Source organism: Nannospalax galili, unplaced genomic scaffold, assembly GCF_000622305.1.
Source record: "Nannospalax galili isolate Female #2095 unplaced genomic scaffold, S.galili_v1.0 scaffold511, whole genome shotgun sequence".
NCBI classification, from domain to species: Eukaryota; Metazoa; Chordata; class Mammalia; order Rodentia; family Spalacidae; genus Nannospalax; species Nannospalax galili.
The window spans coordinates 2,686,456-2,699,630 of NW_008331831.1; the positions used below are offsets into that span (position 1 = coordinate 2,686,456).

Here is a 13,175-nt window from a genome sequence, read left to right on the forward strand (position 1 = left end):
CTAATAAATCTGTGCACCTCATCAAGGTGTCTAGGCCCTCAAGGACAAACTGGAAATGGCAAATTGGAAAACAGTAACCCCAAGCGCTTCTTTCTCACATCCCAGAAATAAGCCTGGGCTTCCACTTTGTCCATTTACACTAGAGTGAAAAGGAAAAGGGGAGAGAGAGAGAGAGAGAGAGAGAGAGAGAGAGAGAGAGAGAGAGAGAGAGAACTGTATATTTTCCTGCAGCTGGAGGTAGGTGTATGTGTGTGGTGGTGGTGGTGATGGTGGGTTCTTTCTGTTCTGTAAACCAGAACTTGTATTAAGTAAGCACTGGGAGTAAGGAAAACAATTGTGATTTTAAAGACACATGTCCACATGGATCTCCACTTACTTCCTGTACTGCACTGGGGGCTTGGAGGTGATGAAGGGTCTCAGAAGCGTCTGTCCTCGGCTCTCCCAGCACCACACGGTCGGGTAATACGTTTCTGTCACCACGGGACAGTGGTCCTGGAGGAACCGGTTGAAACTCTCCCCTCCCGTCACTAACTGGGGTTTCTGCAGGAAGAACCAGCATCGGTGAAGGGTCCAGAACAAAGTTTAAGGCAACCGTAAACCAGACACCAGCAGACTTAGCGGTGTCCCCACCCCTAGGCCGCACGCTGGGAGCCCTCCCATTCCATTTCCCAGTAGACTGATGCACAGAATCCACAATCACAACAGTCTCAAACAGCACTTTATCACGTCCGGGGCGGGGGGGGGGGCGACAGCTGAGAAGAGGGTGGTATGCCTAAGTGCGGCACTGCCGAGCTGTCGGGGTGCAGGTGGGTGGGCAGCATCCGGGCAGCGCAAGCGAGAACCGAGTCGCGACCCTGGGCGCGCGCCCGCCGGGCTCCCGGGGACCCCCTCGGAGCCTAGGCTGGACCCCGGGCTGCCACTCTCGCCGGCGGCTCACCTTGGCAATGCTGCTCAAGTAGTAGCAGGCGTAAGCGACGCTGAAGCCGAGGATGAGCGACAAGCCCACCCCGGAGCCGAAGAAGCCGATGCGGACCTGGTGCTCCAGGTAGAGCAATAGCTCCCGGGAAAGTACCCGCAGGTCCATGGCCAGGCGCTGCATGGCCCGGGCGCGGCGTGGCTCTGGCGGCGGGAGACGACCCGGACGGCAACAGCGGCAGACCGCGCCGAGCGTCTCCTCCCGGCGGGCGGAGCGCCGCGTCTGCCAACGGGCGGCCAGCGGCCCCGAAGGTGGAGCCCGCCGCCGCCCCGCCCCGCCGGCCGCCCCACCCCCCGCGCCTGGGAACCTTCCAGACGCGCGGCCACCGCGGACACGACGGGGGTCCCCTGCACCGCCCGGGTGACCCCAGAGCCGGGAGAGCGTGCTGGAGCCAAGGGGCAAAACCCGCCTGGCGGAGCGGCTCTGGGCCGGGTTCGCGGGAAGCCACCTGCCGCGGTGACCTTGACCAATTAGGCTCCGGGCTTAGCATGAGCGGTTTGCAGGCTCGGCGCTCAGTACCAGCGGCTAGCAGGCTCCGGGCTTAGTACGAGAGGTTTGCAGGCTCCGGGCTCATTACGAGTGGTTTGCAGGCTCCGGGCTCAGCACAAACAATTTGAAGGGAGAAACATGCCTCGGATCCCAAGATTTGGGAGGTAAGTGCTCAGGACGCGTTAAGAGAGAATTCACTACAGAGAGAATCCTTCACCGTATTTTGCGTTCCCTCGGAGATTATCAAAAGGAAAAAATATCCGGTGAACTGAGTGCATTCACACTTGACTTTGAATCTGTGAATCTTTTAAATAGCTAAGAACCTTAAATGAGAACTGATTCTTAAAAGAAATGAAACTGTCAGGAATCAGAAATAGGATTCAATCATGTTAAGAGCCAGTATGTGGCTGATCATGCTGTGAACTCACAGATGTATGGAAATGCAAGGTGATTATGTACGATGCGCACAGGAAACAATTTATGAAGTATGTTCACCTGGGCGTGTTTATGGGGTGTGACAGAAATCTGGGGATACCTAAGGACACCAGAAACAAGGGTGGAAGGCTTAACAGGGAAACTGCGACAGTAAGGCCTGTGTAGACTACGAAAACTGTCAAAGGGTTGTAAAGTATTTCAATACATTGCTTTTTTTTTTTTGAGACACTCTCATGTAGCTCAGGCTGGCCCAGAACTCACTAGGTAGCTGGTGATGCCCTAAAACTTCAGATACTTCTACATCCATCTTCTGAGTGCTGGGATTGCCAGTATGCACCACCAAGCCAGGTCTATACAGTGCTGGGAATAGCAAGCCCTCTACCAGGTGAGCTACATCTGCAGTTTATTTTTGTATCAGCACATAGTAGTTTTATGTATGAATAGAGCACAGTGTGAGTTTGCAATACGTGTCTATAATATGCACTGATCAGATATGGACAGGTCTGTCCTTTCAGACACTTATCATTTATGCTGGTAATACTCAAAATCCTGGGTATTTTTTTTTTAAAAATATTTTGGAATATTGAAGTGTTGTTTACTATAGTTAGGATTTTAAATTAATGATCTATCACTGGATAGGGAAGTAGAATGGGCTAGAAGTGAGGAATTTATTTGGTCATTGAAGCTTATTAAGGTTGGTACCCAGAATAATTAAATTACTTTCACTGAGCCAGTTTCTCTTTCTCTCTCTCTCTCTCTGTTTTATTTGATTGATTAATTAATTAATTAATTTATACAGAGTCTCATGTATCTCAGGCTGGTCTAGAACTCAGTATGGAGCTGAGGATGGCCTTAAACTTCTGATCTTCCTCCTTCCACCTCCTGAGGGTTGAGATTACTGGAGATCACCACCACACTCAGTTTTATGGGGTGCTGGGGAATCAAACCCAGGGTTTTGTGCATGCTAGGCAAGTATTCTACAAACTGAACCACATTCTTGGCCCCTTGATAGCTTTTGAGACATGGTCTCACTCTAGCCAAGACTAACCTGAAACTCGCTCTGTAGCCCAGGCTGACCTTGAACTCATGACAATCCTCCTGCCTTGGTTTACTGAATGCTGGAATTATAGGCATGCGCCACCATGCCTGGTTCTTTTTCTTAGAGCTGTAAAATAATCGTTTTTATTTTACAGAGATGCTGAGAGGTCTGTGAGTTGTTTTCTGTGTGTCCCCATGTAAGAACACATGCAGCAAACACTAATGCACAGGCTGGTTGCCATGAGTTTAACACTCTGAAACCCTCCCCCCCTCCTTTTTTTCTGAGACACGGTCTCACTTTGTATCAGGCTGACCTTGAACTCACCCTCATCCTACTTTAGTTTCCCAAGTGATGGACTTAGAGATGTGTGCCACCACAGCAACATAAAATAGTTTTTTTCTTTCCTTTTATCTTTTTGAGACAGGGCCTCCAGCTGTCCTGGAACTCACTATGTAGACCAGGCTGGCCTTGAACTCACAGAGATCTGCCTGCCTCTGCCTCTCAAGTGCTGGGATTAAAGGCATGCACCACCACTCCCGGCTCTTTTTTTTTTTCCTTGTTAGACAAAGTATTGCTGTGTGGGATGGCTGGAAAACTATATAGTCTAGAATTATGGCAGTTCTCAAGTTTTAATTTCTTAAGTGCTGGGATTACAGGCCTGTACCACCACACCCAGGCCTGTGCCATTGTGCCCAGCAGTATGTCTTTTTTGATTGTGTGGTGCTGGGGATTGATCCTAGGGCCTCATACATGCTAAGCAAGTGCTCTACCACTGACATGAATCTCCAGTGTTTCTCTCTCTCTCACTCTCTCTCTCTCTTTCTCTGCTTGCCCTCTTGCTCTCTCACTTTCCTCTCTTTCCTTTAGAACATTCACAGTCTTCCTTAACAACAGAACTCTCCCAATTTTTAGATGAGAAAATGAGATATCAGGTTTTAATTTTTTTTAATTTTGTTTTTATTTTATGTGTATGAGTGTATTCCCTGCATGTATGTAAGTACATCTGTGTTATGCAGTGCCTATGGAAGACAGAAGAGGGTGTTGGATCCCCTCAACTGGAATTATAGACGGTTGTTAGCAGCCATGTGAGTGCTGGGATTCAAACTTGGGTCCTCTGCAAGAGCAGCCAGTGTTCTTAACTGCTGAGCCATTTCTCCAACCCCGAGAGCTTAGGGTTTTATTCATGTTCAACTGGCTTCTTTAATGAATTGGAGATCAAGGACTTTACAATTAGTCAAGATAAATAAGCAATTAAATTACAGCAAGTCTGGTAAAGGACAGGGAAGGGATGTACCAGCTATAGTAGTAACACGGGGTTCTTAGTAGTAAGTAGGAAAAACTGATTTGGGTTTATTGTACATAGAAATGTAATGGCATTGATAACAGATGAAATCTCTAGGTAGGCCAGAGAATCAGGAAGCTGCCAAAGCTGGTTTTACAGTGATGACATTCCTGCCCTTCTGAGCTCTAGTCCATTGTATTAGGCATCCACCATGCTGGGCAGTGAGCTCTGCTCTAGACAGCTGGCACTGCCACCTCTGTCCTTTGCTGTAATGGGGGAGGTTCCCCTGCCATCCCTGCCTCTTACCTCTTTCTGTTGCTATTACAGAGTGCCAGAGAGTGAGTAATTTATAAAGGAAAAAAGATTAGCTTACATTTCTGGAGACTGGCAGTCTAAGATCAGGTGGCCACGTCTGGCAAGGGTCTTATACATGGTGGAAGTCAGCAGGGCAAGCAGTTCTTCTGGCAACTCATCTAGTTCCATGAAACTGAGACCTCACAACCGTGAGAACTAACCTAGTCCTTCTAGAAAGGCATGGCCCCTCTAAACCCCTTTCATCGCTTAATGTCCTCACTACCTCTCAACTTTGGAATGAAATTTTGACAAGAATTTCAAAGGCGGCACCTATATTTAAACATAGCATCTAGCTAAGAAGAGATGAAGACAAGGAGTGTAAGAGGAAGAGGAAACGGCATGTGCAAAGGTCTACAGATGGAGGGCACAAGAATTTAAGTCACTTTCCATAGCAAGTTAAGTAGGTATAGCTGGGGTTAATACCAGATACCCCTAGAGCCTGTTTGGGTGATTATAATGTGGTCTTACAACATTTTGTTAGTTTTGTGATAAACAACAACCCAAATGGAAACATACACTTTAAATTTTTCTTAAATGACATCTCTGAATATTTATAATACCACCACATTGGATAGGATATTCTCTCTCTGTCTCTGTTTCTGCCTCTGTCTCTCTCTCTCTTTCTGTCTCTGTGTGTGTGTGTGTGTGTGTGTGTGTGTGTGTGTACGTACGTGTGTATGTGCTGGGGTTTGAACCCATACCTGTACATGCTAAAATGCTTTACCACTGAACTATACCACTGGCCATTATGTTTGTTTGTTTGTTTGTTTGTTTGTTTATTTAATTTTGTCTTTTTTGAGACAGGGTCTCCCTGTAGCCCTAGCTGTCCTGGAACTCACTATGTAGACCAGGCTGGCCTCGAACTCACAAAGAGTAAGCCTGTACTTGCAGTAAAAGAGTTGAGGTAATGTATTCAGCCTTTATAACTTGATATAAAGTGCTCATAAAACCCTGTGTTCTTGATGTATGTTTTTCTTCTGTGTTACTTGTAGGAGAAATCCGAATTTACATAGAGAATGTGCGGTGGACAGATCATCTCTGGTGCCCTTCCCTGGGAGACCACATTTACTTTTAACCAACAGGTCCTAGGAAAGGCTATGGGTACCACCACTTCTGTGATTACACTGTCACAGAATCCATCTTAGCAAAGGAGCTAGAGACTCTTTTAGCCTTGAGGAAGCGAGCAGCCCTGCGAGACAGCCACAGGGCAGAAACTGTGTGTGGGTGGATACCAGCTGACCTTGAGCAGAAAGCCAAAGTCCACAGTCTGACAACCACAAGAAAATCAATTTGGAAGGAGAGTCTTTCCCAGTCAAGTCTCCAGATAGAAAACAGCCTGGCTAACAACTGTGACTTCAGCCTGTGACACTCTGAACAGAGAGACTCAGGAAAGCTGAGCCTGGGTCTCTGTTCTATAGAACCTGTTACATAATCATAACAGCTGCTATTTGTGGTAATGTGTTATGCAGCAATAGAAAAGAAATAGAGAATACAGAAAGGTCCCATAAATCTATTCAGTAATATGTAGATTAAGAGATCTTTGTTTTTTTCTGTTGTACTTTTATTTGCTTAAATGCCACCGTGAACATTTGTCAAGCAGTAAAAAATGTTATATTTTTTAAACACAAAACTCATTGTAAAAGCACAAATCATAAAAAGATATATATTAAGAAGGCTAGGACTTTTTTTGGACTGGGTTTTGCTAAGTAGCCCTGGAAAGCCTGGAGCTCCCTATGTAGACTTGGCTGACCTCAATCTTGCAATGATCCTCCTGCCTCTGACTTCTGAGTGCTGCTTCAAGGCTAAAACATTCAGAGGTACTTTGAAAGATGAGTTTTAAATAAAAACACATCACCACAAATTTTGTGTAATATACCACATTTAATTTAAGTCTTGTATATTAAAATACAGAGAATCTACCTGAAAAATAGTTAGGAAAGGTTTTTGTTTTTTGTTTTTTTTTTCTGAAAATAGTAAATGCCTCCATAAAGTGAAAATGGGTGGCTGGGTGTGAAAGCTAGAATTGACTTGTTACTAAATACCCTTTGTACCTTTTGAGTGTTGTATGCAGTTTTTGCTTTTAATATTTGTATCATGTTATATAATATCATATAGATAACAAAAAAGGTAAAGAGAACTTAGTTAACATTGTTTCAAGATTAAAAGCTAAACCAAAAAAAAATATATTTTAATTTTACAAACCTTTGAGGAATGTATCAATTTGCTATGAAGAAACAGCAACAAGATTTGTGATGGTGCCTGAGTGGATTTCTTTGAGTGCCTGCACAGAATATATGGTAAATAGGAAGACTGAGACTGATCTACTAAGCCACTTGTGCCCCCGTAACTTTGCTAACAATCCCATAAATGTTATTGTTCTTTTTTATTTTTTGGTCTTTTTTTTAAAGATGGGGGTCTCCTTGTAGCCCCAGCTGGCCTGGAACTTGCTATGTAGACCAGACTGGCCTCAGACTCAGAGATTCACCTGACTCTGCCTCCCAAGTGCTAGAATTAAAGTTGTGCACCACCACACCTGGCTTAAATTTTTGTTTATTTTTATGTGTGAATGTTTTGTCTACATGCATGTAAGTGCACCATATACATGCAATACCGATGGAGGCCAGAAGAGGGAGTCGGATCCTCTGGAACTGCAGTTACAGACATTTAGTGATCATGTAGGGACTGGGAACTGAACCCAGCTCCTCAGCAAGAACAGCCAGTGCTCTTAACCACTGAGCCATCTCTCCAGTCCCATTATTGTTTTTTTATTATGCAGAAAATTCATTAATTCCTTGTCTTAAAGGATAGAACTTAGAGATTTTTGTTTTTGTTTGGTTTTAGATGCTGAGTATTGAGCCCATGGTTTTGCTCATGCTATGATTGTGCTCTGTCAGTGAGCTATGCTTCCTGCCCCTGAAACTATAAAGAACATACTTGTAATACAAACTTGAATGTAGCCTTGGCCTTGCCCAGAGTTCCAGGATGCTGGCTAGCTCTTCCCCTAAGTCCTGGAGTTGAATATAGTCCACCTCCATGCATGAGGTGTTAAGTGCCCAAAGCTAGGGATTTGTGCAGCTCCCTGGGTTTCATAAGATATGTCTGAGCTGGCCTAAGCACCAATGCTATACTCTATCAGGCCTATCCAACCTGCAGTCCATGGGCTGCATGTATCCAGAATACTGAGGAATGTAGCCCAACGTATTCATAGATCCCCATCACATCACACTGCCGTAAGGTTGGGCACTCAGGCTAGGTGCTTCCTTCTTTTCTTCCTTGCTCATGCGCACAGACAAGAGGAGACAGCATTAAAGCTTTGAAGTGTTGTTGGCCTGGGAAGTTCATTTTAAATACCTTCTTGGTGGAGAGTGCACACTGCTGTCTGTCTTGTGAGGTCAGTAATGAGTTCTTTGCTCAGGATGGGAAAGGGATGGAGTGGGCATTGATGTGACTAGGTGGGTCTACAGACCATCCTACTGGATAGTTTCTGAGAGACCCACTTTAGTTCAGTGTCTTCTAATGAGCTTATTTGGCTTGTCTCCATAGCTTCTTTCCCAGGAGTCCCCTGGCACAGAGGCCGTGGCAGGTCCTTCCATATCAGCTTCCAATGCAGCATTGTGAGCTGCTGGACACCCTGGGGTAGTCTCCTTCCATGTTGAATCTGATTTCTGAGGCTACTTCCTAAGAAGCCTTGCAGTTTGTAAACCTGAACTTTGAAACACGGGCTTAGTGAAAACAAGCTGCCATGTAAGAAGCCTTCTACTCTGCAACGAGAAAGCTCAGACTTCCTCAATTGGGGAATAAGCACAGGCTTATCATCTTGAGGGAAATACCCAGCCAGCCCCAGATGCCTGCCAGCCCAGCTGATGTGCCAGTCATCTGAGTAAAAAAGCTTTCATGAGTGTTCCACCCAGCCTGACCTATAGATGACTCTGGCCCCAGATATCATCTGACCATAACCACACAAGTACCTCAAGCAGGAACTACCCAGTTGGGGCTGGGAGCTAGCTCAGTCAGTAAAGTGCTTGCTTTACAAGCATGAGGACCTGAATTTGATTCTCAGAATCCATGTAAAAAACATGGGCAAGTGCCCTAGTTTGTTTCTTCATTGCTGTGACAAAATACTCTGACCAATACCAACTTGGGGAGGAAAGGGTTTATTTTATCTTACATCTCCCGGGTCACAGTTCATCAGCGAGCCCAAGGGAGGAACTCAGGGCTGGAACCTGGAGGCAGGAGCTGGAGCACAGGCCATGGAGGAACAATGCTTACTGGCTTTCTCCCCTGGCCCCTGCTCAGCCTGCTTTCTTATGCAACACAGGCCCACCTGCCCAGAGTGGCACCACCCACAGTGGGCTGGGCACTCAATATCACTCCCATATCACTCAATAATCAAGAAGATGCCCCACAGACATGGCCACAGGCCAGTTCAAGAGACAATTCCCCAATTGAGGCTCCCTCAACCCAGGTGTGTCAAGTTGACACTAAAGCTATCCAGTACAATCTTTCATTATAAGAAATCAGTTGAGCAGGAGCCAGAGGAGCAAAAACTGGCTCTGAATGGGTAAGAAATCTTAAAAAATCTCAGAAATAGCCAGGCTTGGTGGCACATGCCTTTAATCCCAGCACTTGGGAAGCAGAGGCAGGCAGATCTCTGCGAGTTCGAGGCCAGCCTGGTCTCCATTAGCGAATCCTGGCCAGCTACAGGGAAACCTTGTCTCAAAAAGACAAAAATCTCAGAAATACTCTTTCAAACAAATAGTTTGAGAAGCACTAACAGAGTTTTTCCTTCTTTCGTTTTTATGTTTATGAGTATATTGACTGCATGTATGTAAGTGCACCCATGTTGTCAGAAAACAGTTGTCAGAAAGCAGTGCCCCTGGAGGTCAGAAAAGGGCATCAGATCCCCTAGAACTGGAGTTACAGACACTTGTTATTTGCCATGTGGGTGCTGGGACTTGAACCCGGGTCATCTGCAGGAGCAGCCATTGCTTTTAACCACTGAGCCATCTCTCCAGTCCTGGAGTCTAACTTTTTATATTTTTGTTTTCCTTTGTTTCTGAGACAGAATTTTATTCTGTAGCCCAAGCTGACTTGGAACTCAATGCTGGGCTTACAGGCATGTGCTACCACAACTGGCTAGAGTCTATTTTTTAAAATACATAATTTTAAACAATTTTCTATTCTGGAATAATTTCAAATATACAGGAAAGTTGAAGACAACGTATAGATTCAGAACTCATCATGGTAAGTGAAATAGTCAAATTCAGGAGAAGGAGCACACATTCTCTCATGTGTGGACTCCAGGGGGGAGAAAGAGAAGAGGAAGAGAAGCGGGAAGACAGATTGGAGAGGTAAGTCAGGGCAATGAGGGGCAGGCTTTGAGTATGATCAAAGTATGTTGTATGCATGTATGAAAGTGCTTTAATAAAACCCATTATTTGTACAATCACTATACGCTAAAAATACAGCGCAAAAAGTTTCTATCTACAGCTTACTCAGTTATTCGTGTTAAGATCTTACATGATTGAGGTGGATCTGTCAAAATTTAAAAAAACTATCATTGGTGTGTGACTATTAACTGAACTCCAGACTTAGATTTCACTAGCTTTTCCTTTAACATCCTCTTTGGTCCTAGGGTTGAATCTAACATGATACATTGTAATTAATGCCATGTATTCCTAGTCTCCTTTGGTCTGTGTTATTTGCTTGGTCTGTCCTTTTTATGACTTTGGCATTCTTTTTTTTTTTTTTTTTGGTTTTTTTGAGACCGGGGGTCCCTGTAGCCCCAGCTGTCCTGGAACTCACTATGTACACCAGGCTGGCCTTGAACTCACAGGGATCAGTCTGCCTCTGCCTCCCTAGTGCTGGGATTAAGAGCGTGGGCCACCACGGCTGGCTGGCATTCTTTTTTAAAAAAGATTTTTACTGATCTTCTTAGTTGGTATACTGGGGACAAGGATCCAAGTGCAGCTTCTTGGGGCTGCTGGAGCCAGGGCTTTTGCTGTAAAAACTTCAGTTAGGGAGAGATGGCTCAGCAGCCAAGAGCACTGGCTGCTCTTTCAAGAGGACCAGACTTCCTTCTCAGCACCCACGTGGCAACTCACCATCTGTAACTCCAGTTCCAGGTGATCTGACTCTGTCTTCTGGCCTCCTTGGACACTGCAGGCATGTGGTGCACATACATACATTCAGGCAAACACTCTTACACATAAAATAAAAATGAATAAATCTTTTTTAAAAATTAAACTCAAGGCGCTCGGGGGTGGGGCCTGGGAGGGAGGCATGGAAACTGACGCCTGAGCAGCTAGGCTTCCATCTCTGGTTTTCCTCCAGTGTTTGGGTTTTTTCATCCCTAGCCAAGACGAACCAATTCTTCGGGAAAGCGGAACCCAAGGCTCTGCTGCCCAGCCCGACTGACTGCATTGGCACGGTGGATGGCAGGGCAGAATCCATTGACAAAAAGATTTCCCGACTGGATGCTGAGCTGGTGAAGTATAAAGATCAAATCAAGAAGACGAGAGAGGGTCCCGCCAAGAACATGGTCAAACAACGCTCTGCGGGTTTTAAAGCAAAAGCGGATGTAGGAGCAGCAGCGAGACAACCTTGCCCAGCAGTCCTTCAACATGGAACAAACCAATCACACCATCCAGTCACTGAAGAACACCAAGACCACGGTTGATGCCATGAAACTGGGAGTGAAGGAGATGAAGAAGGCATCCAAGCAAGTGAAAATCGACCAGATTGAGGATTTACAAGACCAGCTGGAAGACATGATGGAAGATGCAAATGAAACCCAAGAAGCACTGAGTCCCAGCTACGGCACCCCAGAACTAGACCTAGAAGCAGAGTTGGATGCACTGGGTGACTAGCTTCTGGCTGATGAAGATAGTTCTTGGATGAAGCAGCTTCTGCACCTGCAATTCCAGAAGGTGTTCCCACTGACACGAAGAACAAGGATAGAGTCCTGGTGGATGAATTTGGGTTGCCACAGATGCCTGCTTCATAGACATGAGCATTCCAGTACATCATATGAAACAAATATGTATTCTGGGACTGGAAATATTTCCATATTTGCCAAGCAGATTTAGGTTTCTTTTCATTGAAGAAAAAGTTAATAACACTGCACCTTTATTTTTATTTTTCCGTTAAGAAATTCAGTGCTTGGGGGAAGCTTTCTTTTACTAAAATTTGATTCTTTTTCTCTTAGGAAAGACTAAGCACCTTTGACTTTGTATGGCTTGTTTTCATTCATTAACAATAATTTGAAATAAAACCAAGGATATGAGAATGTTTTTCTATGGTAGTATAACGCTGCAGTCTCAGTTTGACTTGATAAATTGATAGGGTGAAGATGAAATTATCAAAACTGTTCATTAGTCCTAGCACTTAGGAGGCAGAGGCAGATAGATCTCTGTGAGACTGAGGACAGCTCAGTCTACATGGTGAATTCCAGGCCAGCTGTGGCTGCAGGGAGACCCTGTCTCAAAAGATAAAAGGAAGAAACAAATGAAAAACATTGTCTCTTGTGGTATTATAGGTGGGTTGAAATGATGACCTTTTTTGATAGATTTTGTTGTGTTGTGTGAGCAAGTCAGTACTGTATCTAATGTTGGAATGAACTGTCACTGCTGTATCATGACTTGATATTTGATTCCATGGTTCCCTCGGTATTATAGCCCAACTTTAATGTATAATGACTATTTCTTGATATTTAATGTATGGGACATTTATTTATACTCAATAAATATTTTTCAAAAGGACAAAAAAGATTTTACTCATTTTTATTTTATGTGTATGAATGTTTTGCCCATATGTATGTAATGTACGTGCACCATTACATGTCTGGTGCCCGTGGTGTTGCATCCTCTGGAACTGGAGTTAAGAATGGGTGTTAGCTGCCACTTGGGTGTGGGGATCCAAACTCAGGTCTTCTCCTAGAGTAGATAGTGCTCTTAACCACTGAGACATCTTTTTAGCCCAGCTTTGACTCTCTCTCTCTCTCTCTCTCTCTCTCTGGACTTTTTGAGACAGGGTCTCCCTCTAGCCCAAGCTGGCCTGGAACTCATTATGTAGACCAGGCTGGCCTTGAACTCACAGAGATCCACCTGCCTCTGCCTCTGCCTCCTGAATGATGTGATTAAAGATGTGTGCTACCACGCCCACATGACATTCTTTTTTTTAAATTTTATTTTATGTGAGTGTTTTGCCCACATATATGTAAGCACACCTGTGTGTGCAATGCCTGAGGAGGCCAGAAGAGGGTGTTGGATCCCCTGGAACTGGAGTTATAGTTATTAGCTGACATGTGGGCACCAGGAACCGAACCCAGGTCCTCTTCAAGAACAGCCAGTGCTCTTAACCACTGAGCCATCTCTCCAGCCTGACTTTGACATTTTTTTATAATGAGTGTATTCTTTTTTAATTTTTAAAAAATTTTTATGTGTATGAGTGTATTGCCTGCATATATGTAAGTGCACCTGTGTCGTGCAATGCCACAGAGGTCAGAAGAGGGCTTCGGATTCCCCTGAAACTGGAGTTAAGGACCATTCATAGCTGGGTGCTGGGAATCGAACCTGGGTCCTCTGCAAGAGCAGTCAGTG

At 44.9% G+C, this 13,175-nt stretch overlaps 1 protein-coding gene and 1 pseudogene across 1 annotated transcript in view; one reads left to right on the forward strand and one right to left on the reverse strand.

The window, feature by feature from the left end:
- Abhd3 (abhydrolase domain containing 3) overlaps nt 1-1,209 on the reverse strand; it is a 58,656-nt gene extending 57,447 nt beyond the window's left edge. The window contains exons 1-2 of the mRNA XM_008826969.2: nt 938-1,209; nt 377-540 (exon numbers count right to left, since the gene is read on the reverse strand). Of these exons, the coding sequence (XP_008825191.1) occupies nt 377-540; nt 938-1,099 (326 nt within the window). The 5' untranslated portion in view covers nt 1,100-1,209. The remainder of the gene's footprint in view (nt 1-376; nt 541-937) is intronic.
- On the forward strand, nt 1,098-12,023 carry LOC103728997 (annotated as a pseudogene).
- The last annotated feature ends 1,152 nt before the right edge of the window (nt 12,024-13,175 follow it).